This window comes from Crocuta crocuta, unplaced genomic scaffold (genome assembly GCF_008692635.1).
Source record: "Crocuta crocuta isolate KB4526 unplaced genomic scaffold, BGI_CrCroc_1.0 scaffold262, whole genome shotgun sequence".
NCBI lineage: Eukaryota > Metazoa > Chordata > Mammalia > Carnivora > Hyaenidae > Crocuta > Crocuta crocuta.
In genome coordinates this window covers 2,178,604-2,204,170 of record NW_027528869.1, presented here as the reverse complement: position 1 = coordinate 2,204,170, position 25,567 = coordinate 2,178,604, and the positions used below count along the sequence as shown (strand labels likewise).

The window sequence follows — 25,567 nt, the reverse complement described above, 5'->3', positions numbered from 1 at the left end:
CACTCTCTCTCTCTCAAAATAAGTAAACTTAACCAAAAAAAAGAAAAAAAAAAAAGAAAAGAAAAAACCCAACAAGAAAGAAATACGATGGGCAACACAAAGTAATTTAAGATCTTTTAGAATGCATATTATAAAGGTTAAAAAACAGGTGAAAATAATCTTAATAACTTTTTATTTAACCAAATGTATCCCAAATATTATATTTCCAGTGTGTAATCAATATCAAAACATAATTATAGAGATATTTTGCATTCATTTTGGTGCTAAATCTTTGAAATCTGCTGAGTATTTTACACTTAAAACATATCTCAAATTAGACTGTTCCACATTTCAGATGCTCGGGTGGCCACATGTGACCATGGCTACTCATTGGATAGCACAGCTCTGGACTCCTTAGCCTGCTTTACAAATAAGCCGCAGTGAATCAAGTAGAGCCAACATGCTTTTACTCCTGAAACTCCTGTTTCTCATAAGCCTTCAGTGCTTCCTCTTTATTCTTGAATCCTGCCCGTCCTTTGCGTAGGCTTTCTGTGTTGGCACTGTTGACATTTGGGGCCCAGTTACTCTCTGTTATTGGACTGTTCTCTTGGTCCTGAGCCTGTTGCTGGTAGTGGCCTTGGTTAGGAATGTCTGCAGTGCTCACGTGGGTACATCACTTGTGGCAAAGTCCGTAGCCGGTTCCCCTACCAGGGCTCCTGTCTATGAGTGGGTCACCTCTTCCACTTCTTATTATGACTGCAGGACGCACTTCAGCAGAAACTGTCAGGGAACTTTGAGGATCAAGATTCATCACTCACAGGTCCTGGAGACTACACAGCACACCCAAGGGCTGCACTATGCAGTTTCAGGTATAGAGAGAGAGCAAGTGTGCATGCACAAATGATGATCTGTGTCTTTATGAGGGTGGGGTGTGTAGGGTATTGTGGGCTCCCTCTTTATTGGCTAATTTAAAGCAAAAGAACAGGAACTGGAGCATGAGAAGGGGAAGCAGGGTCACTCAAGGCAGTTGTCTAGGTTACCCAGGGCTTTCTGAAAGAGTGACCTTTGTGTGTGGGGGCTGTCCAGTTCCTTGTTGGTTGGTTCCTTAGTAATGGTGTCATACAGCTGCCGATATGTGTATTCAGGACAGATGTCTTTTGAAATGGATGCCTAAGCCATGAAAAGCTTAATGTCAGGCACTTAGGCTCCAATTAGAAAGCTTAGTGTCAGGCACTTACCCTATTGAGAGACAGTCCTGTATATTGTAGGATGTTTAACAGCATCCCTGGCCTCTGCCTATTAGATGCAAGTGTCACACTCCCACCACCAGCTGTGACAACCAGAAATGTCTCCAGACTGAAAACCTCTGCTTTCGGGTCAGTCTCTTATCTCCACTTGTTTACTAAGAGGTTTTGTTTTAGCCAACTGGACAAAACTACTCTGACCTTCCCTTCCTCTGAACTTGACTTATTGCCCAGCAAGTGTGGTAAGTGTACGTTATAGAAGAAAAGCCTTTTATGGTCAACTGTTTGAGAAATGCTGAATTAAAGAAAATTCAAGAAGGTTTCTTTCCTGTGGGACTTTGTCATTGAGGCACACGTGCTAAATGCTTTATGCATCTCCAAGAGAAGCTAACTCATCTAGCATGTCCCAAGCTTACGGACCATTGTAATAGAAATTTGTCATTTTTTGACTTTCCAGCAACTAACTCCTGTCCTCTTAGTGTTGGGTAATTCCATCGGGGAGGTGCTAAGAGGAAGGAATGGATCTCCCCTCTTTCCTGCCACCCACAGTCATGCATGGTTCAGGCTTTGGATGCTTTCTCCAAGTGAGTTAGGGTAAGTGGTGGTGTCACTGTCCGCAGCAGCTGCTGTGATATCTGGGCGAGGCTGTTGCTGTTAAACGCTGGTGGTGTTCTTCTGGTTTGGGCTCTGCATTTGTGCCTTTGGTTCCTGTTTGTTTTCAGAGGTTGTTCCTCCAATCTCTTCTCAGGGGTTTGAGTTTTTACCATCCGTCCCTTTTTATTCCAGTCAGCAAAGTCAGTTTTCGTCATTTTTCATTGAATTCCTAACAAATTAGTTGGAAATGTTGGTTAAAAGCATTGATTTTTTTTTTTTTTGGTCCCCATATGTTGGCTTATGTTTTTTCTTGTTTTTGTTTTTGTTTTTTTTATATTATTCAGATCTTCCCAGTCTATGACTTTATTCCCTAAGCTCTTTCAGGAGAGCAGCAACCTATATAATGCCACTGTGCTTCTCACACCATGTGGCTCAATGCCTCCAGGCCAGAAATGCTAAATGGGGAGGAGGTAGGACGTGCATTTGGGGGCTTCACTCCTCTAAGGGCTTCTGGCTCTCTGGCTACGTAGCTGCAGCCACCTGCCGGTCACTGATTACGGGCTTGCTGGGGACAAGTGGATCTGGAACAGGGAGCCTGGAGACCACAGCAAACAGTATTTTCACTGCCAGAACAGGCGACCAGTTTCTTCTTTCGGTGCCTAGATTAACCTACAGATAATATCTGATGAATCGAGAAGGAGAATAATTGAGAGAAATTAATTAGTAAGAGCAGCGATAGCTGGGAAAGGAAGGGCTCGTGTCTCAAGGAAGGACGAAGGATGAGGGAAAGTGGGGAGGCCTTAAAATCACAATGGGATGCCGCTGTGTGAAGCCGGGTACAAGACTACATGTGTCTTGTAATGTGAACCCAGGCTCTGCCCCACTGTGATGATGTGGTCTGAAAGAACGTTATAACCCACATGGCTCTGGACACAATACATACTGGAAATGACAATCAAAGGGAACAGGAGGGTAAGCAGAGAATAGTCTAGATTGGTACAGAAGGAACCAATTAGCAGATCATGTCAGATTGGTGCCAGAAATCTAAGTGAAGTAATTTATGTAAAAAAATTTTTAAAGATATTTATTTATTTTTGAGAGAGAGAGCAGGGGAAGGGCAGAGAGAGAAGGAGACACAGAATCTGAAACAGGCTCCAGGCTCTGAGCTGTCGGCACAGAACCCAATGTGGGGCTCGAACTTACAAACTGTGAGATCATGACCTGAGCCAAAGTCAGATGCTTAACCTGTGCTACCCATGCGCCCCTAAGTTGAAGTATTTTAGAGGGTAGAGTAAACTAAATACTCACCTGGACTTGCATTGATATCCTAAAGAGTGGTCTTAATGGAGAATGTATGTGGGACAGGAGTTGGAGGTCAGGGTCAGGGTGGCTGTGAGGAGATGTCATAGTAGTAAGGCCTGTGAGTAGTAGCAATATATGTTGTAAGGTTGTTGGTGGCTTGGTTTCTATTTTTTTTTTTTGTTGGCTTCACCCCTAGCATATAGCCCAGTGTGGACCCTGAGATTAAGACCTGAGCTGAGATCAAGAGTTGGACACCTAACCAACTGAGCCACTCAGGCGTTCCCTGGTGTCTTGGTTTCTAGACCGTCTATCTGGGTTCTGAGGATTGGGTTTACATGGTAGAATGTTGGAAATGTTGGCTCATGTCCTGTGGGGGCATGGATGCCCTGGAGAGCTCACCTGGAGTTCTTTAGATGGCAGTAGACTTTGTGAAGAAAGCAAATTCTACCTCCTACCTGCTAGTAAGGATGAGGCTTCCAGTCTTTCTTGTATATTTTTGGCCTAGGAAGTGGACAAGGCTGAGTCTGCTCATTTGTATAAGTAGAGTATCTTCTGAGTTTGGATGGATCAGGCACGCACTAACATCCAAAGCTCTTTTTTTTCTAGCTAAGTTGCTGTTTTCCAAGGCTAAGATTAAAAGACCCGGCATGGTCGGGGCGCCTGGGAAGTTCAGTCAGTTGAGCGTCCCACAGGTCATGATCTCACGATTCATGAGTTTAAGCCCCATGTTGGGCTCTGTGCTGACAGCTCAGAGCCTGGAGCCTGCTTTGGATTGTTTCTCCCTGTCTCTCTGCTCCTCTCCCGCTTGTGCTCTGTCTCTGTCTTTCAAAAACAAACATTAAAAAAAAAAAAAGACTAGACATGGTCAGTTGATATTTCACCAGTTACGTTGTCTGAGGTACAGTAAATTTACTGTGGGGCCTGGATGGCTCAGTTGGTTAAGCATCCGATTCTTGATTATAGCTCAGGTCATGATCTCACAGTTCATGAGATTGAACCCTGTATCAGGCTCTGCATTGACAGTGTGGAGCCTGCTTGGGATTCTCTCTCTCCCTTTCTCTCTGCTCCTCCCTCTCCTTCTCTCTCAAAATAAGTAAACATTTTGTAAAAATTAATTTATTGTGATGCAAGAGCCTTCTTGAGCAACCATTTTTGTGCTAGGCACTTGCGCATATGGGAGGCTCTGGCTGATTCCTGGGAGGATGCAAATTAAAACTGAGAATAAACAGAAGGAATGAAAAGAAAGCATGGAAAATTTAGTCTTTCTTTTCCCAGATTTTTTGGGGAGAAAAATCTCTAATAAACTGTCACATTGTAGGGGCGCCGGGGTGGCTCAGTCAGTTAAGCGTCTAACTTCGGCTCAGGTCATGATCATACGGCTCGTGNCACGCTTCTCTCTCTCTCTCAGAAATTAAAAAAAAAAAAAATTAAAAAAATTATCAGAATGTATTTTTCTCCACTAGGAACAAAGGTAAAGTCAAAACGCAGAATAAACGTCCTTTCACAGAGTGGCAATTTGAAATACTCTGAAGAAGTGTGAGAACATCCCAGGAAGCAGCAGTGCAAGTGACAGAGAGACTCCATGGTAGATTCGTAAGGAAAATGATTTGTCTCCATTGAGACGGACACAGGAAAAATAACCATAATAAAACATTGTGAGAAGAGTATCTGAGAATAAATTTATAACTGACAGAAGGGTCTGAAAGCCACCCAAATGACACACTAAGAGACACAGTAGGATATTTTTTCATGGAAAAGTTTTAAGAAAAGAGTATTATCGCCTTCCAATTATGGCTTCATGTCGATTCTCCCCAAAGGCACGTGTACTTGAAACCCCTCCTGGCCCCGTAAGAGAAGATTCTATGGTGCTGATGAGATTGTGTGCATTAGAATCACTTCTCCTGGAAAGGAGAGACGCTAAAGGGTACTCGAATAAAATATTAAAAATTATGAAGGACATAACAAAGGCCAATCAGTCCTTTCTTTTCCCCAGACCCCATAATATGAGAACAAGGGTTATTTGATGAAATTAAAGAGTAGCAAATTAAGTGCTAATAAAATGAGATAGTCACTTATATAATTCATTACCAGGGGAGGTCACAGAGGCAAATTCTGTGGCTGGATTAAATATGGGGCTGGATAATTTTATGACCACTAATGATATTTTTAACAGTGGAGGCTGATATTGCAAGAGAAGTCATCCTGTTACATTCACCAGTAGGGGGTTTGCAGGGACCTCTAGTGAGTGGTATCTGTGAAGTTGCGAGCAGGCCTTGTGGGTTCTAACCTTTGGTGGGGAATAGTACTAAAAATTAGTTTTCAAGGTGGATGCCCTCAGGTATTCTGTTCAGGCTTCAGTCCCAACTTCTTCTGAAGCAGGTCCCATGCTTCATATCCACAAGTTCTTTTATTAGAAATAATTGGGGTGCAAAGTTCCATTATACAGGGTGAATAAGTTCCAGACATCTAGTGTACAGCAACGTGACTGTTGTTAACAAGACTTTATGGTGTGGTTGAAATCTGCCGGAGAGTAGATCTTAATTATTCTCAACACACGCAAAAAGTGAAAAAACAGAAAATGGTTTGAAGTGATAGATAGGTTAGTTAGCTTGATTGTGATGATTATTTCGCAGTGTATACGTATATCAAAACATCAAGATGTATATCTTAAGCATACATAATTTTTATTTGTCAGTGATACCTCAATAAAGTGGTGGGGGGAAAAGTAAACACTAATTTTTTTTAAAGCAGTTGGGAAAGGTATTGCTCAGAATTCGGTCATTGTTGGTGTTGGGGGACTATTCTGTTTATTTATTGAATGCTCAGAATTTGGTCATTGTTGGTGCTGGGGGACTATTCTGTTTATTGAATGCCACCCATGTGCCAGGCACTTGGCTTGGAGTTTTCAAAGCCTGTGGGGAATGTGAACATTCTGACAGATCAGTGTATTCAGAATGAAGGGGTCTGCGCTGACGGTACACTATAGAGCAACAATAAGTGCACAGAAGCAAAAAGAGTACCTCAACCTGCATGGTTCAGAGAAGATTCACAGAGAAGCTGGCATTTGAATGGAGTCTAGGTTGGGTAGGAGTTCAGTCTGTTGGCATGATAATGAAGGGCAGAAGGAGCAGACAGCATGCACAGGTACCGAGACAGAACGTGACAGGGTTGCCAGGGAACTCCCGCTAGTTTCGAAAGGCTGTACCGCAGGGGTGGAGGAGAGAGGGAGAAGAGGACTCATAGGAGGATAGAAGCAGCCGGGTGGTGAAGAATCCTGGGACTGCCTGAGACCTCTCTCCACTAGCAGTGCTTCCGTTGGTGGGAGTGGGGAGTAGAGAAGAGGCGGAGAGGGGCTTCCAGAAAGTGTCCCATGACTGATAAAGGACAGCCCCTCGACACCTTGCCCCACCAGCATAAGCTTCCCTCTTTTGGCCACTGACAACCGTCGCTTGGTGGTGAGCCTTGTACTTCACACAACTCTTGGCCTCATTGATTTTACTATCTGCCCGAAACGATCTTTACCACAAACCTAATCACCATTACTAGTTGTTGGTGTTTTTTAAATTTATTTAAAGAATCTCCCCTGTCTTTGGGTAGAGAGGGGTTCTTATAGGTCTTACAAATTAGGATGAGTCTGGCATGTCTGTCTGGTCTGGTTTCTTTGGGCTTTACCTAGAACCATCTCTGTGGGGAAGAAGAGGCAGATTTCATTTGCTTGACCTTAGACTCCCATTTTCTCTGTGATGTTGGCTCAGTAGACAAGCAGGAAAACACACAGTGTCTTTGAGGAGCAGATGGATTGAAATGTTAAAAATCTGTTTTGTTAAATAATTTCGGCTAACAAAATAATTTAATTGAAAAAAAAAAAAGCACCCAGGCTCAGCTTTTTATTCAGTGATACTTAAGTAAGTATATCATTATTAATCACTTAGACTTTTACTTAGAATTTCTACAACATTAATATTGATAAGAGGAATCAATTGGAAATGACAAGAGAGAATATTTTTTGTAGAAGTGTGGTCTTATCTTTGTGGTAGATGCAAATACTTTGTTATTATTATTTGTGTTGTGATGTAGTGCAGTATGCAGTCAGCGGTTTTCCCCATCACATTATAGAGCCTGGTCTACGGTAGACCCTCTGATCTGTGGGGAATATGTCCAGGACCGCCCCCAGTGGCTGCCTGAAACTGTGGACTGTATTGGACCCTACATATATACCATATTTTCCCCTATACATACACGTCTATGATAAATTTGAATTTGTATGTTAGGCACAGTAAGAGATTAACAGCAATAAGTTATAATAAAATGGAACAATTATGACAATATGCTGTCATACAAGTCACGTGAAGGTGGTCTCTCTCAGAATATTTTACTGTACTTTAGTCCCCCTAGTGATGATGTGAGATCATAAAATGCCTCTCTGATGAGAGGAAATGAGGTGAATGATGTAGGCATTGTGACCTAGCGTTAGGCTACTGTTGACCTTCTGCTACCTCAGAAGGAGGATCATTGATGTTTGGACTGCAGTTGACCACAGGTGACTGAAACTGCAGGAAGCAAAGTCACAGATAATTGGGACGCATTTTCTAACGAAGAACCTTTCCCACTGTGTATTTTTAAGGCTCTTCCAAAAAGAAGTTGCTAGAGGGCTATAAAAGTGAAGTTATTTATAGAAGGTAGAAGATGCTAGAGAGCTATAAAAACGAGGTTAGTTATCGAAGGTAAATGGGTGTGTGCTCAATTTACTGTAAGGTCACCTCGGTTACAGAGTGCTGGTGGACAAAAGTAACGTGCATCGGTACATGTGCACCGATGTTTGGTGTTAGAAACTCGGAGATAAGATCATGACTCAGAATACGGTGAGCACAGGAGACCATTTTACAACGACTCCTTGCTGAACTAAATTCAAGTTGTACAGTATAGCTGTATCCAAACGTTAGCTCTAAGGAGCTTGGCAGTGTTTTCACAAGAGCTAACATGTAGGCTGGGTTCAAAATAGAAATTACAGTTAACTTAAGAGACAGAGGGTAGGATCCAAGTAGGAAAGAGCATTTCAAAACAGAAGCAATGAAGATGCCTCCCAGAATTTTGAACACCTTCTTTCTTTCTTTCCCTTTTTGAAATTTCTGTTCTAACAATGTCGTAATTTCTGATAACAGTTTGAAATATTCTCCTCTGAGGAAAGAATGGGCTATATCATATCAGCGTCTAGTGGAGATTAATCTTGTCAGTAAGTGGGTAGTGATCCAGTATTTCCTTAAGCCCCAACATTAATTCACTCAGGTATTTATTAATCATTTGTTCTTCTGGACGGGACACTTACAAATAAGCCTTTGCTGTCAGAAGTGAAGCACGTGGCAGCAGTCATGTAACATTTTCCTCCATTGTTAGACATATCTGTGTAATGAATCAATACGGGTTCTTCCGGTTCCTCCTGTACTTGATTTTACATGAAGTATGCCTTTTCATGACCAGGCTTCGTTCAACAAGGCTATTGATTGGTAATTATGCAAAAAAGAAACAGAAGCTCTACAAAAGCTCTGATGCAAAATGATATATCCTTTCAAGGACTGTGTAAAAATAGGTGAATATATTTAATAAAGAAGTGTTCTTCTTTCCCCTTTAGACCTTAGCTGGATCTCCAAAATACAAGTGAATCAACCAGCAGTTCTGAGGCGTGCAGAGCAAATCCAGGCTCGCAGGACCGTGAAAAAGGAGTGGCAAGTAAGGTTTCCTCTCGAGCATTCTGTTCCTGTAGTTTACAATGCTTGGTCTCTTCCCTCAAGGCCACAATATTGAATTTTGCTCAAGATGCATCTAAACTTAAAAGATTGCAGCTGTCCATGACTTATTTTAATAATTCATATATGATGATGATGGGTTGGAGAAAGATAACACATTTATCCAAACAAGTTAAACATCTTATCACTTTTGAGTGGCAAAGCCGCAAATGAATTTGAGGCATCTTTATTCATGAGTGAATTAAATGGCGTATTACCTCAACACATTTATTCAGTCCCTTAGACATACCTTCTTTGGTTGTCTTCTATTTTAATTTTTAAACCATAACATCTAGACCTGATGTGTCTGCTGTTGAGGCCCTTAGGCATAAAAGTTGACCTTCTTTGACCACCGTGTTTACCTCACTATTAATTTTCATAAATCATTTTCCAAAATTCAAAACATGATGTTTCATGGGGCACTTGTGATCAGCATATCCTTCAGTGGCTACTGACCAAGATGTGCTGTGCATTGCAGGACTAAAAGGAATTCAGAGTTCATTTCTCAACTGAGGCAAAATATTGTGATATTTTGTGAATCTTTGAGGGTGACATTTCACATTTTACCCATCTTTAGAAATATTCTAATTGAAAGATAAAAGGAAAGTCACTAGAATGAGTTACAAGCTATGAATATTGTTTCAAAAATGAAATTGGATTACACGGGGGGGAAAAACAGCAAAGAAATTAGAGACTCTTTTTTAAATGTCTCAGATCCCAAGAGTGGAGGTAAAAATATCAGTTAGAGATCCTCTTTTTCTCAAGTTCTCTTGCTGATAACGGTAGCCATCAAGGGTCCCGGTAGATAAGATGGAGAGGTCTGGTGTGGGGAGGCTTCCTCTATTAGGGATTTCACTTTGGGATAGCTATGGAAGGAAAAATCATTTTAAGACCACTCTGTACCCCTCTTTTATTTTGTTCTATGCAGCGTTCATCTTGTTGGTCACTCTTGAGCAGTGTTTACATCACATATGAGAATGACATGCCTGAGAACAGTGTAGATGTCAGATTTTAGCACAAATGTTTGTCTAATGATTTCCTGCTAACCTACTGGGTTGTTGATTTTTTTTTTTCTTTTTTTAATCTTATTTTTACTTTTCTTAAACCAGGCTGCTTGGCTCCTGAAAGCTGTTACCTTTATAGACCTTACTACACTCTCAGGCGATGACACATCTTCCAATGTTCAGAGGCTCTGTTATAAAGCCAAGTATCCAATCCGGGAAGATCTCTTAAAAACTTTAAATGTGCATGATAAAGGTAATGTTGTTGTGTATAATCTGTCTGTGTTTACCGCTTTATAATACTAATTACTAAATCTAAGAGGGCTTAAGACAAGATTCAGCTGCTAAAATGATAATAGATAGCAGTAAAATCCACGGGTAGATTTGTGTACCTAACAAATAATTGAGATTCATCTGTAAAAAACAGCAGGGAGAGAATCTGAGTCTCTTTTTTAGGTCAGTTCTTTCCATCATGGATTAAAGTTGCTGGTAGAGAGTTTCTTTATTTTTCTTTCCACTTCTTCAGTGTGGGAAATTTTCTATCTAGTGACTCTAAAATACTGATTCTCATTCCCTAGCCACATGTGCATAAGCCAGTCTCATTACTTAATAATCACATCTCATACATAAAGTATTTTCTGTGAGTAAATGAAATACTTTTGAGAATAAAATGCAAATGGGGAATATTGCACGCTCGTATATTAGGTTAGATCTTTTGAAAAAGTTATATTCACTCTCTTAGTATACATGAAAGAAAGGACTTTCTAAAGTTGCCATAAGTTTAGAATCTTAACATTTTAGGAATGGAAGAGACCGTTGAGAGTTGATCCCCTATATCTAAGTGAGGAAACCGAGATCAGGAAGGCAAAATGGCATTTCCAAGGTGATGTATCGGGTCACTCACTGTGCTGGCTTTAGGAGCCACATCTTTCCATGGAGAGATGCTTCATGCTTCCCAAGTGCCTGTCTGTAATGAAGGCAGCTAGAGATGTTGTAGTCCAGTGCTGGTATTTTATCCCAGGTAATCTGTAGATAATTTATAGCCTAAATAACTCCACAGCTTTTGAAAAATATTTTTTATGTTTCTTTTGAGTTGACAATAAAAACACCACCTATTTGTAGGTGTTGTTATACAGAGTTATTAAAAGCACCAACCTTGAGGGAGGGGCTGGAAAAAAGCAACAACTTCATATGAGTCTTATGCTCTTGTTTTGTTTTATATTGGCTATTTGATTTTATTTGATTTTTTTTAAATTTTAAGAGCTTATTCTTCCAAATGAGGACTCCAGATTCAGATTTTATTATTTCTTGCAACGGAGGAAATAGGATCAATTAAATGTCATTTTTGCAATACTACCTTGAAAGATTTACGTCCATTTTTTTTTTCATCCACTGTCTGTTTGCTATAGAAATCTGGATTTTGTTATCTACTGAAATAAAATACTGTCATTGAGTCAAGACCATTAAGTTTACTGTGTAGGAATTTTTATTTTTTTATTTAAAAAAATTTTTTTAATGTTTTTGTTTATTTCTGAAAGAGAGAGAGAGAGGCAGTGTAAGCAGGGGAGGGTCATAGAGAGAGGGAATCACAGAATCTGAAGCAGGCTCCAGGTTCTGACATAGCTGTCAGCAGAGAGCCCGACACGGGGCTCGAACCCACGAACCGTGAGATCATGACCTGAGCTGAAGTCAGACGCTTAACCGACTGAGCCACCCAGGCGCCCCTGTTTAGGAACTTTTAAAAAGTGGTATTATATTAACCTCAAAGAGCAGTACGTCATGATTATTTTATTCTATGGCTTTTACGGTAAAAAAAAATGACCCATATTGTCAAGACCTGGAAGGGAAATGTGGGGAGTCAGAACTTTTTCTTTTTTTGTTACTTGTTTATTCTTGGGGGGGGGGGATGAATGGGGCAAGGGCAGAGAGAGAGGGAGACACCGAATCTGAAGCAGGCTCCAGGCTCTGAGCTGTCAGCACAGAGCCCGATGCGGGCTCGAACCCACAAACCATGAGATCATGGCCTGAGCCAAAGTCGGATGCTTAATCAACTGAGCCATCCAGGCGCCCCTAAAACTTTTTCATTCAGTGCAGCATCATGGGGGAATTACTCTTCCTGCCATTTTGATTTCTGCCAGTGTGGTGTTATAAATAATAATTAAAAGCATATTGTGCAAATTGAACTTCCTCTAAAGTAGGCTGTTATGATTTCTTTCTTCGTAGGTATTACTACAGCCGCCGTTTGTGTTTATCCTGCACGAGTGTGTGACGCTGTGAAGGCACTGCAGGCAGCGGGCTGTGCCATCCCAGTGGCTTCGGGTAAAATGGTTTTGGCTGTTGCTATTGTCTCTCAGTCTGTTTCCAGTTCTTCAACTCAGATACCTGGAGGCTTTCCATATAGTTTTATTATGATGATTTAATTAGTTTTATCTATTGAGCTATTTGTATTTACTCATTCTCTCAGTATCTAATTGCCTACTAAGTAGCTGACCGTGTGACTTCCCAAGAATACAGAAGTGTTTCCCTGTCCTTAAGGAAACTCAGTTGTTGAGGAGGGATAATCAAGTTTAAAATGTCATCATGCAGGATATGTAGTATTGTATGTAAGCAAAATATGATAATAAAGGTACGCAGAAGTTACACTTGTAACTCTGAGCAGGGAGTGATTTATTTTGCAGAGGTTGGTGACAGAGAGTAAGGGAGTTCTTCGTCGAGGAGCTAATAGCTGTGTAGGGTCTTAAAGGGTACGGAGGAGCTGGCAGTGTGGGTGAGTTAGCGAATGATTTTAGACAGAGGAACTAGCGTGTGTGAAGGCAAAGGAGCACATTTGGGGAACTGTACGTAGCTTGCAATTTTTGGGTCTAAATTGGGACACGGGGGCAAGTGGCTCTGGGAGTTGAAGCTGGAGAGGTAGAACAGGGCCAGATCACGTAGGGAGAAGACGCTCAGCAGCGGCATCTGGGCTTTATTCTGGTGATGGGGAAGGTACTGCAAGGTTCTGAGCAGATTCATGTCATGATCGGTTTCATGATATAGTGGGTCAGGGGATGGTAGTGGACACATTTAGGAGGGGTGATGGGGACTTAGGGGGACTTATCACAGTCCATGTGGGAGATGAAGAGAGCCACCCCAAAGCCTGGGAGATAAAGTAGAGAGGGTATGTTTGGGAGTTATTGGCTTAAGATAGACTCAGTAGGACTTGGCATGAAGGAAAGAAGAGTCTTAAAACCTTCTGTGTAGGTGAGTGTGTGTGAGTATATGGATGGACGGATATAAAATTAGGTTGTACTTTTAGAAGATGTTAAGAGGAATATCCTGGGGCTTTGAAAAAGGAGTCTAAAAAGATGATTAATTTATTTTATTAGGGACACATCAAAAGAAGCATAGTATACAGTATTGATATACCTACAGTATTTGGCTGCTACCTTAATTTTTCATCAGCCTCCGTCAATTCAGCTTTTCTTTTATACCATAGGGAAGCACGCTCTCCTATAAGATAGCAGGCCCAAGGAATTCAGTAACATGGGAATACAAAAGGTTATCGTTAGGCATGGAAATGGAATTAATGATGTGTGTGTAAGACATATTATAGGTTTTCAGAAGTGTAGCCATATTTTCATTTTTTAAAATTTGTACTTGGTCTTGTTCTTCCCAACTCACCCCTGTCCCAATTTTGTGGACAAATTAGGTGCTCTTTCCTCCTGAATTCTCTACCTTTATTCTCATGTGCTTGGCTATTCATTTTAAGATACGCAGTGGGAAGAACCTGTACTACAATTTGGTTATAACAGCTATAAATATGAGTGAGTAAATCAAGAATACAGTGATAGTCAACTTGATTAGGAGTTGGATCCGTAGTTATCCAGTATCCATCAAGACAGGGCTGTAACTACTGTTTCATGACTGTCGCTGTGATGATAACGTCTCTTCTTAGTATCTGTTTACTTAAAGGGCATCGTGAGCATCACTGCAGCAACTTCATTTCAGGTTTTCCAGACGAAGCAATACTAATATTTATCCTAACACAAATACCATATGAGATGACCTTCTTTTTCGTCACACTTCACTTTGCAAGAAGAGTGTGAAGCTCTTTAGTGTCATTAATGGTTTAGTCTAAATGCTGGTTCTTGTTTTTTGTATCAAATTCCTTGTTGAGATACCAACTAAAATTTGTCTTCTTTCCTCCCTTCCTTCCTTTTTTTCTCTCTCCTTACTAGTGGCCACTGGCTTTCCAGCTGGACAGACCCATTTAAAGACACGATTGGAAGAGATCAGATTGGCTGTGGAAGATGGAGCTGTAGAAATTGATGTGGTAATTAACAGGACCTTGGTGCTGACAGGCCAGTGGGAAGGTATGTGCCAGTCCTTCCATAAGAGGGAGGCCTTGTTCTTGCCTAGTGAATGAAATGGAGAGGACTGGAAAAGAGGCAGCATGTTTTGGAAGTCATGGTTCTAGATTACAAGTCACTAGATCAGAGGCTGGATTGCTCATCCTTGTTCCCCTCACAAATCCTAGACAATTGCCCACCTATGTGAACTTTTTAGATCCCTTTGAGTGCTTAGGTGAGTGGTTATTTCTGTGCAGTAGACTATTCACTTTTATTCTTTCCTCTAATATTTTATTACTCAGTACGGAAATCATTCTAGGCAAGTCACTTATGCTGAGTTTGTTTTAATGTGTGGAGGAAACTTCCCTTTTATGTTTATTAGTTTTGAGAGAAAGAGACAGAGTGTGAGTTGGGAAGGGGCAGAGAGAGAGGGAGGCAGACACAGAACCCAAAGCAGGCTCCAGGCTCTGAGCTGTCTGCACAGAGCCTGATGTGGGGCTCGAACCCAGGAACTGTGAGATCATGAAATGAGCTGAAGTCAGACGCTTAACCGACTGAGCCACCCAGGCGCCCCAGCAGTAGGATTATATTTAATGTATTTTTTCTTAACCTACTTATTGGACTTGCCAGGATTTCATGGATATCCGTGAGTCTTAAAAAAATTTTTTTTAATGTTTATTTATTTTGGGGAGAGAGACAGAGTGTGAGCAGGGGAGGGGCAGAGAGAGAAGGAGACAGAGAATCTGAAGCAGGCTCCAAGCTATGAGCTGTCAGCATAGAGCCTGACATGGGGCTCGAACTCACGAACCATGAGATCAGGACCTGAGCCTAAGTTGGAAACTTAACCAACTGAGCCACCCAGGCCCCCCTCTTTCTGTGAGTATTATCCATCAGTCCATCTAGCTTAACATCTGTAAATCCTTTTGTTTTTTAATGTTTATTTATTTTTGAGACAGAGCACAAGGCAGAGGAAAGGTCAGAGAGAGAAGGAGACAGAGAATCTGAAGCAGGCTCCAGGCTCTGAGCTGTCAGCACAGAGCCCTATGCAGGGCTCGAACCCACAAACCATGAGATCATGACGTGTGCCAAAGTCAGACACTTAACCACTCAGGCGCCCCTAACATCTGTAAATCCTAATTCCATTTTTTATCCATTAAGAATTGCTTTCGGTTATCGAGTGGCAAAGATTCCGTCGGTAGTTCCACAAGGTCTAGAGGTAGGTATTTTAGGGGTTTTGTGGCAGCCCCACAAAGTTCTTGGTGACCTACGTTACTTTTATCTTCTGTTTCCAAAGTGTATGGCTTCTGCTCTCATAATTAAGGGCACGGCCGCTGTCTAAGATGGCTTCTGAAGCTCCTGTCTTTCCACTCGTCTCCTAGATAGTAGGAAAGAAAGGCTGTCCTATCCTCAAAATCTCACACAACTTTTTTGCTTACACCTCCTTGGCTCAAACTTAGTTAATGGCCATCTTGGCTGCAAGTGAGGCTGGAAAAATATAGTCTTTTAGCTTAGAATATTAACATCCCCAGTAAGTTAGATGGTGTACATTTCTGTGCTCAGAAAGGACTGAGGGAGGTTCTGGCAGAGAAGGACAGTGTGCCCTGTGGAGCTAAACAGGGTCTGACAGTAAAAAGCTTAAAAGCAAAGGGCCAGGTGAAACAACAGTGACACAGATATACATGAAATAAAATGACACGGAATAAAAAGATACATGAAGTCAAAAGGCACAATACTGTTAGCTGTGGGGCAGGTCATCTCAGAGATTTTAGCAGCTCTGAGAGCATCATTGATGATGCAGTCACTGATACCACAGTTCTGAATGATCTAGAAAATGTGTTAAAGCCATTCCTCTTGCCCCATACTCCCAACTACACTTCATCAACATTTTTAATCCTTTTCGGGTTTAAATCCTGACAGTTCACAAATGTCTTTTTGTGCTTTTGATTTTTGTTCCTTTTCTTTTAAAAAACTTTTTTTTTTAATGTTTATTTTTAAGAGTGAGAGAGACAGAGTGTGAGTAGGGAAGGGGCAGAGAGAGGGGGAGACACTAAATCCAAAGCAGGCTCTAGGCTCTGAGCTGTCAGCACAGGTCCCGACACAGGGCTCGAACCCATGAACCACAGATCACGACCTGAGCCAAAGTTGGACACTTAACTGACTAAGCCACCCAGGTTTTTTTTGTTTTTTTGTTTTGTTTTTTGTCTTTTTTTGAGAGAAAATACACGTGCATGTAAGCAGGAAAGGGGCAGAAAAAGGGAAGGAGAGAATCCCAAGTAGGCTCTGTGCTGTTAGCATGGAGCCCAATGTAGGGCTTAATCTCATGAACTGTGGAAAGGTGAGATCATGACCTGAGCTGAAATCAGGAATCAGATGCTTAACCAGCTGAGCCACCTAGGCATCCGTATAATCATTCTTTTTAAAACTTTTTTTTAAAAATTTATTTCTTAGAGAGAGAGACAGCATGAGCAGGGGAGGGTCAGAGAGAGAGGGAGACACAGAATCCGAAACAGGCTCCAGGCTCTGAGCTAGCTGTCAGCACAGAGCCCGATGCGGGACTTGAACCCACGAACCATGAGATCATGACCTGAGCCAAAGTCAGATGCTTAACCGACTGAACACCCAGGCGCCCCTATAATCATTCTTAAGAGGCTTATTTTAAATAGATGTCTCTTGTCCCTATATATTAATTCTTGTTTCCTTCGAGTCATAGTTTCAGTTAAGATTTCAGGCCAGAGGAAGAGGAAAAAAATGAATAAGTATAATATGTAAAACAAATATGGAAATAAACTATGTGATTTAGTTAGATAATAAAAACCTATATGTCCTTTATATCTTTTATTAAACAGTTGTAGACATAGAAGTATGGTTTCTATTATAACTTGTGCTCTTGTCTCTAGAATACTAATTAGGAAATAACATAATAATAGGAGATGAGTTTTGATGTAATTGTCCCTTAATGAACTAGGAATGGTTGTTTTTAGGAACTGATAATTTCCTAATAACAGGCATTCATGCAAAATACAATAACACGTCTTTGTCCTGGACCATACTTTTCTATTAACTTCTTCATGATGTTAATAACCTCTTGACCCAAAACAAATTGAAAAGGAACGTTTAATACTGGAAATTTAATTCTAAATAGAAACCTGCAATGACTGAGGCCTTTTATTACTAGAGTATTTTGTCTTAATTTGCCTCAATTTGATTACATATTGTATTTTTCAGTGTCATGCTTTAATATTAGCTGTTTACTAAAATATGAGCCTAAAATTGATTTCTTGGAACTTGCTGATGGAAATGTCTGTCACGCTATTACACGTTCAAGCCCAGGTCCCTCTCCTCTCTGTGCACTGGGGTGTGTAGGACTCTGGTTGAAACACGAAAGAGTCCCATTTTTAAATTGGCCATGTAGACCGTAGCCTAATCACTTCTCATGGTCACAGGGTCCACAGTTGCGGGTGTGAACACAAAGAGGAGACCGGGGGAGGGGGGGGCCTGTATTCCTCTTCTTGAATTCTCCTTGGTGACCATTTAAAGTCTCTGTTCTCCTCAAGCTGCTGATTCTTCTGCCTGTGTTGAGGCTCCTTCACTCTCAGCAGAAGCCCTACCTGCTACCTCCTAGAGAAAATAGAAATAGAAACTAGAGACACCAGTAGACAGGGACTCCCTCGAGGTCATCGTATCAGGTCTGCTTTCCTTGGTTCCTCCTTTTCCTTCCTCCTAAGTCCAGTCCCTCCTCTGTTCAGTGGTTCTTCATCTCCCACGTTTTCAGAGGCCTTACTCCATTTGTTGGCCATTTTTTTCTTCTGTATCTTTCATCTCTTTTGACTCATTCCCATCAGTACCTAAACATATGTAAGCTTTTCTTATCTATTAAAAAAAAGCTTAGTGTGGGCACTGGGTGCCTCAGTCAGTTAAGCGGCCAACTTTGGCTCAGGTCATGATCTCGCGGTTCGTGGGTTCAAGCCCTGCGTCAGGCTCTGTGCTGACAGCCAGCTCAGAGCCTGGAGCCTGCTTCGGATTCTGTGTCTCCCTCTCTCTCTGACCCTCCCCTGCTCATGCTCTCTCTCAGAAATAAATAAAAACCATTAAAAAATTAAAAAAAAAAAAAAGCTCACGTGCCAGCCTTCCCCCTCATCCCCAGCTACGTCTCCCTTTCTGTTTTTCCCTTCGTGGCTACAGTTCTTAAGAGTCCTATTTACTTGTTTCCCTTGAAACAAGCATCATCAAGATGCTATTGCCCTCTTATTTTCCAATGCCCAGGGAATATTCCACAGTTGTTTGCTTAGCTCTACCATTCAGCTAAACAAACTGCATTTGATGCAGTGCATGGTCCTTCTGGAAACACTCTTTTTGTCTGGCTCTGGGGATCCTACATTCTTCAGGCTTTCCTTCAAGTTTCTGATGACTCCTGTGTCCCTGTGTCTTGTATGCAAGGTCTTCTCCCTCCTCCATCATCCCTGAAGTGCTGGCGGTCTTCAGGTTGGGTCCCAGCAAGTTCTCAAACTTCTCCTCACACTCTGCATACTCTGCCCCCAAAACCTCCTGTCCTCGCCGACTTCAGCCACGTTCCACGTGCTGAAGACCACAAAGCCTCCCCAGCACCAGAACCTACATCAGCTTACTCCAGAACTCATGCCTGGTTTCCCCACTAAACCACGTTGCTTTTCATGCACCATTTTTCCCTAAGTACAATGGTTGAGTCTTGATCAGATCGGAGAATCTAGCCATTTTAGAAAGAAATCCATGAAAAAGGACTTGACGTGAACACCTTCTCTTAAATACAGTTTAGTTTGCGAACTGTGGTGTCAGTGACTGCGCCGTTCTGGAGCACAGCGATGTTCCCCGGCGGCTGAACCCCCTAAGGTGTTCCCCCCACAGCTAACAGTTCAGACTCTCGTGCCTTTGGATGTCAAATGTCTTTTTATTTAAAAATTTTTGTTCTCGGAGCCCCTGGGTGGCTCACTCGGTTAAGCGTCTGACTTTAGCTCAGGTCATGATCTTGCGCTTCATGGGTTCGAGCCCCGCGTCGGACTCTGTGCTGACAGCTCAGAGCCTGGAGCCTGCTTCAGAGTCCTCTCTCATCCTCCCCAACTCGCACTCTCTCTCTCTCAAAAATAAACATTAAAAAAATTTAAAAAAAAAATAAAAATGCATGTTCTTGTTTTGCCAGGCCCTTTGCCGGTAAGCTTTTTACTGTCAGATCCTGTTTTGCTCTTCATGGCACACTGTCATCCCCTGCCTCTACTTCCTCAGTCCTTCCTGTCGGGCACAGAAACATATACCGTCTCACTTATCCCTCAGGACAGTAGTTTTGACTGGATAGGGTGTAAATAGTAAGTTCTGCTGGTTCTTAGAATTACCTGACGAAATGCTTTCAAATTATTTGCCTGAACTCCTCTCCTCCTGGAACCTAGACTGTCCCTCCTGAGTGTGTGTACTGTCGGCATGGGGTGTTGGACGTGAGCGTATAGAGGCTTCTTCTGTGAAAGCTGTTCCAGGTGGTTTGGATTCCACCTCCTCCTCCTATCATCCCATAGATGTAGAGAATCACTAATTTGAACCATCTATTTAAAAATTTTTAAGTTTATTTTTACTTACTTTGAGACAGAGAGAGAACAAGAAGGGGAGGGGCAGAGAGAGAGGGAGACACAGAATCTGAAACAGGCTCCAGGCTCTGAGCTGTCAGCACAGAGCCCGACGTGGGGCTCGAACCCGCAAACCGTGAGATCATGATCTGAGCCAAAGTCAGACACTTAAGTGACTGAGCCACCCAGGTGCCCCACATTGTCGAATTTATATATTGGTTAATTAATACAAATAGTATTTCTGATGTGTTTCTGCTTATTTAGCCTGGATCTGCAGTTGGCTGTGATAGAAGGCTTAATGGATAGAAGGCTTAAAGGCTCAACTCTGGGAAGTTTAGCCAGAGAAACATCTACCTGTTAGGGAAAGGATGGCTTTCCTCTCCCTGGGAACGCTGTGCTGAACTAAGAGAGGCAGAGGCACCCGGCCGGCCAGCCAGCATGTAAGCCAGTCATCACTGGAGGTGGTCAGACCCAGAGCTTATCTAGAACAAATAACTCCATGGAGCAAGAAGGCACGATGACTCTGGGAGACCAGGCACAGTTGAGAGCAGAGTCTTTGCACCAGACAGACCTTGGTTGGAATCCTGGCACTACCATTAGTAGCTGTTTTCTTCTGGGCACATTGCTTTTCTGTGTCATCTGTTTCTTCTCTGTAAAGTAGGAAAAATAGCATCTACTTCACAGGATTGTAATGGGGATTGAATTAGATCATGAATGTAAATTGACCATCCCATTGCTTGGCCCAGATGAATCAGTCCCTCCATGGCAGCTGCAGTGCCTTCTCTTTCCCTCTCCTCCTCCTGATGCTGATAGCATGTTGTCAAGGGAAGAAACCATAATAGTACATGTACTGAGTAAATGAAGTAGAACTCTAAAAGACTTGGATTTTAGTCTTTGCAATTTCGCTAATTTATACCTAGTCCTTGGGCAAACACTTCACTTCTCTCTGCCTCCATTTAAATAAGCTACCAATGAGAGGATAAAACTTAATGATTTCCACAGTCCTTTAGAGCTATAATGGCCTGTGATTTTATATTTGGCGTTTTCATTGTCTGGGAGTATTATTCCCTTGATAAGGACCTATAATACAGTATTTTTTCATGATAATATTAAAGCCGACATCGAAGTTGCGTTTCTTAAACAGTTCTTTGAAGAACACATTCACCAGAAGGGGTTCATCATCTCATAAATCTTATTGAACAGGGTTTGAAAATTAAATGCTTTCCATGCTCTGTAAATATAGAGGTGTTCATTTTTTACTTTTTTAATGACCTCTCTCTGCTGCATGTATTTACCTTAATATATTACCAGTGACATGGAAATGCTATCAGATTCTGCCTCATTCAAGAATCTTCCAGTTCTCTGAGCTCAAGACCTACAGCTGACTTTACTAGTTTTTATAAACCCACTGCATACTAGAGTACTGTCAGACACCACCCGAAAGATGGCTTCTTCTGTCACATTTTTCAGCATAGTGTATTCAGTGTTGTACTTAGAAGTGTTGTTTGTGTCCTGTATCCAGATCTCCCTTGTATCCTCTTCGGTTCATCAGCGCTGATTTGCTCTCCTAAACCTGGTTTGCAGAGTACATGTGTCAGGCCATCAAGAGTTTTTGGGTGAGAGAATGAAATATTTGGGCCAATGCCACAGTGTCTATCATTATGTTTTATGAAGTGTATCCTGCAAATCATGAATCTGGGCAGCGATTTATTTTTCTTACTTGCTGATTTTTACACAAGAAGGATGGTAGAAAGAACATCTCTGAAAAGAAATTGAAATTGTTCTTTGTTTTGTAGAGCTGTTAATCAGAATACCTTATGAGAAAAGCAATCTCTAAATCTATAGACACTGTTTGAGGAGGAATCACATAATCTATAGTCTGTGTTTTTTGTGTTTTGGAAGTTATTTATAACAGAAAAATTCTGGAGATACTTCTAGCAGCTGTATGCTTTTATGGTTTTTGTTTTTAGTCTATGATTCTTTGAAACTTCAAATAGTATTGACCAAAATGTGTGTGTTTTATCTCTTGTAGGTTATTTTACTACCTGGTATTTTAGCTCATCTCTGTTTAAGTCTTACAAGATTAATTAGTTGCCTTGGTGGATGAAAACTGTTCTTGAACATTTTGTGACTTTTTTAATTTAAAAGGTTGCTGTATACTTTATATTAAGTGTTTTACTGTACATATAATTATCTTAAGAGATATTTCCAGGCCGTTCTTATGCAGTGTTGAACATCTTTCTGGTACTCAAAAAATAATTGCTTAGATATATTCGTTAACAATTATTTTTAAGGGTCTTTGAGTAGCATGAAATATAAAAGGAAATCTACTTTATGACTTTTAGATAGGAAACGTAGGCTTTAAACACTTGGGTTTTTACTTAAATCGTAATTTCTATTCATAAAAGCTTTACTAACATAGTTTACTTTCCCAGAAAACTTTAACTGATTGCCAGGTGCCCCAAGAATAAGGATGTGCTTCCCTTATAGGTGGAAGCTAGAGAGAAACAAGATGATTTTGAACAAAGACAAGTAAAACACTACAGACGCAAGTCCCCGCTGACACGGGGAGGCAGACGGGAGAGCCAGTTGTCAGCCGTTTCTGGATGCTGTTTAAACAGATGCAGTGTGACCCCCTCTGCTCCTTGGGTCTACATTCTCCTCACACGGGCCTTTCCCAGTGCGGCCAAGCTCTCCGACTTCTGTCGGCGAGCACATTCCATCAACCCAGCCTCACTTGCTTTTCAGCTGGGAGTGATGAGCAGAAGGTCAGGTTACGACCTCCATTTCTCCTTCTCAGCGTGGCAGCAGTGGGAGGGATGTGGGGGGACAGACAGGAGACACCCTTCCGCTGGCTTTGCTACTGTATTGATTACGCATCTGCAATGTAATATATCCTGGACTTCCGGTACTCCCACTTTTGCTACTCCTAAAAACCTCATTATAAGCCAAAACATTTATTATCAGGTTTTTAATGTGACATCACTATGCCAGCCACTTCTCTGGTGTATGTGTTTTGTTATATTTTGCATTATTCTGACTAATTTGCAGTCGTGGTGTTTGAATTCCATTTTCATTTGCCAGTCATCTTTTATAATAGTCCTCCAGATTATTATTTTTCTGTTACATGCAAGAATTATTCTCTCTTTTTTTTAATGGAGAATTTTCAGTTTCCATACTGTTTGTATTTTTAACAGCAAACATGGATTGCATGTGAGTATGTGAGCAGAAAAAAAAATAATGAAAGCTCTAGGGAATAAGGTCATGATGTATGCAAAGATGTAACCATAAGGACGTTTACTGAAGTATTGTTCCTAATAGCAAAAAATCTGAAACCTTAAGTATCCAATAATAGAAAAATGATTGTATAAATTATTTATGATCACGCAGGGGAAAATTGTGCAGCCATTAAAAATTGTGCTACAAACCTATATATGTTAATATGGAAAGATGTCTATGATATTTCAGGGGGAAAAAGCAGGTAATAATGTACCATATATAATCACATTTTTTTGTTTAAAAAATACAATAGTTGATAATCTTGAAAGCCCTTCCATAAGAAACATACATAGATGCTAAATGAATTATAATAGTATATGAAATATATCTTTTTAACTTTTATTTTTGAATAATTTTAAACTTACAGAAAAGTAGCAAAAATCATATACAAAACTGTTTACTCTTCACTGAGATTCCACAGTTATTAAATTTTGCCCCATTTACCTTTTGCCTTCTCATTGTCTGTGTATATGTGGGTTTATAAAATTGTATATATGTAATGGTTGTTTTAATTTTTTGAGATTAAGTTACAGACCTCTTGGTCCATTACTCATAAATATCCGTGTATATTTTCTAAAAACAAGAACACTTGTTCCAAGCCACAGTATACCATCAACATCAGAAATTAACATTGATAGCATACTACCATTAAATCGATAGACTTTGTTCAAATTTTTTATATGGTCTCAAAAATTGTCTTTATTAATTTTGGGATCAATGGTTACATGTCTCTTTAGTTTTCTTCAATCTGGAACAATCCTCAGTCTTTCCTTGAGTGTCAAGATTTGGGGCCTGTTATTTTGCAAAATATGCTTCAGCTGGGTTTGTTTGATGTTTTTTCTCATCATGAGATTCAAATTATATATTTTGGGGAGAAGTACCACAGAAGTTTTGCTCAGTTATTCTCAGTACATTATTTCAAGAGTCCTAAGATGTTCATTTGTCTTGTTATTGAGGATGTTAATTTTTAATTGGCTTAGATGCTTTCTGGCAAGTTTCTCCATTATAAAATTAATAACTATTTTGTGTTTTTTGTTAAAGTTTACTTATTTTTGAGAGAGAGTACATGCTAGCACAGGGGAAGGGCAGAGAGAGAGAGTGAGAGAAAGAGAGAATCCCAAGCAGGCTCCACGCTGCTAGTGCAGAGCCTGATGCAGGGCTTGACCTCACAGGCTGTGAGCCCAAACCAAGAGTCAGATACTTAACAGACTGAGTCACCTAGGTACCCCAGTATTTTGTGTTTTACCTGGTAATTAATACAGAAATGAATGGAGATATTTTGAGACTATATTAATATCCTATTCTTCATCTAACTTTATTCAGTAGTTTTAGCATTCATTGATAATTCTTCAATTTTTACTCCGATAGTTGTCAAATGGTGGTTTTCTAATTCCATCATTTTTTCTATACTTATTAGTCAGCATTACCTTCTCCTCCTCTACTTTGCTTCCTTTCTGTTTGTAAGAACTCATAGAGTCCTATTTTACTCAATTGGTTATAACCCATTACTGTCATTATTTACTTTTTATATTAAAACATTTTTTCCACATTTATTTTTAAGAGAAAGAGACAGAGTCTGAGTGGGAGAGGGGCAGAGAGAGAGGGAGACACAGAATTGGAAGAAGACTCCAGGCTCTGAGCTGTCAGCACAGAGCCCGATGTGGGGCTCGAACTCATTAGTGGGGAGATCATGACTTGAGCTGAAGTTGGTCACTTAACCGACTGAGCCACCCAGGTGTCCCCATTATTTATTTTTGATATTCAGATTATCCAATATTTGGCTATCAGAAGCTGCTTCAGATTGCCCTTCTGTCCTTTTGACATGCTCATATTATTCTTTGAGAACTTCCTTGAATTCTTATCAAAAATATTTCAGGCTTGTCTTTAACTTTTTCTACCCTAGCCCTGGAATCAGTTATTTTTCCAAGGAGCTCTATTTTGTTTGTTTGTTTGTTTGTTTGTTTTTCATGTTTTATTTATGTCTGAGAGAGAGAGAGAGAGAGAGACAGCGTGAGCAGGGGAGGGTCAGAGAGAGAGGGAGATACAGAATCTGAAATAGGCTCCAGGCTCTGAACTGACTGTCAGCACAGAGCCCGATGCAGGGCTCGAACCCACTAACTGTGAGATCATGACCTGAACCAAAGTCGGATGCTTAACCGACTGAGCCACCCAAGTGCCCCTCTATTTTCTTTTGTTGAAGATTGATATTTAAAAACCAAGTTCTGGGTGCTAGGTGTGCTCACTGCTGTAAGGCTGTTGTTTCTAGGTCTTCTCAGTGGACAGATCTAGGAAATACATGAATGTTTACATATACACAATCCACATATATAAATACACATGCTTTTATATCGATTTGTCTGTTCTGTATCTATCTGTATCAAACTGTGAATTCTCACTCATGACTTCCTCACAAGCCAACATCACATGGCTATTCTTGCCCTCTCCCTTTCTATATATATGTCCCTCCTT

General features: G+C 40.8%; 1 protein-coding gene across 1 annotated transcript in view; it reads left to right on the top strand.

The window, feature by feature from the left end:
- Window positions 1-25,567, top strand: part of DERA (deoxyribose-phosphate aldolase) — an 88,572-nt gene that overhangs the window by 10,169 nt on the left and 52,836 nt on the right. The window contains exons 4-8 of the mRNA XM_077756411.1: window positions 524-848; window positions 8,749-8,846; window positions 10,012-10,159; window positions 12,127-12,222; window positions 14,121-14,255. Of these exons, the coding sequence (XP_077612537.1) occupies window positions 524-848; window positions 8,749-8,846; window positions 10,012-10,159; window positions 12,127-12,222; window positions 14,121-14,255 (802 nt within the window). The remainder of the gene's footprint in view (window positions 1-523; window positions 849-8,748; window positions 8,847-10,011; window positions 10,160-12,126; window positions 12,223-14,120; window positions 14,256-25,567) is intronic.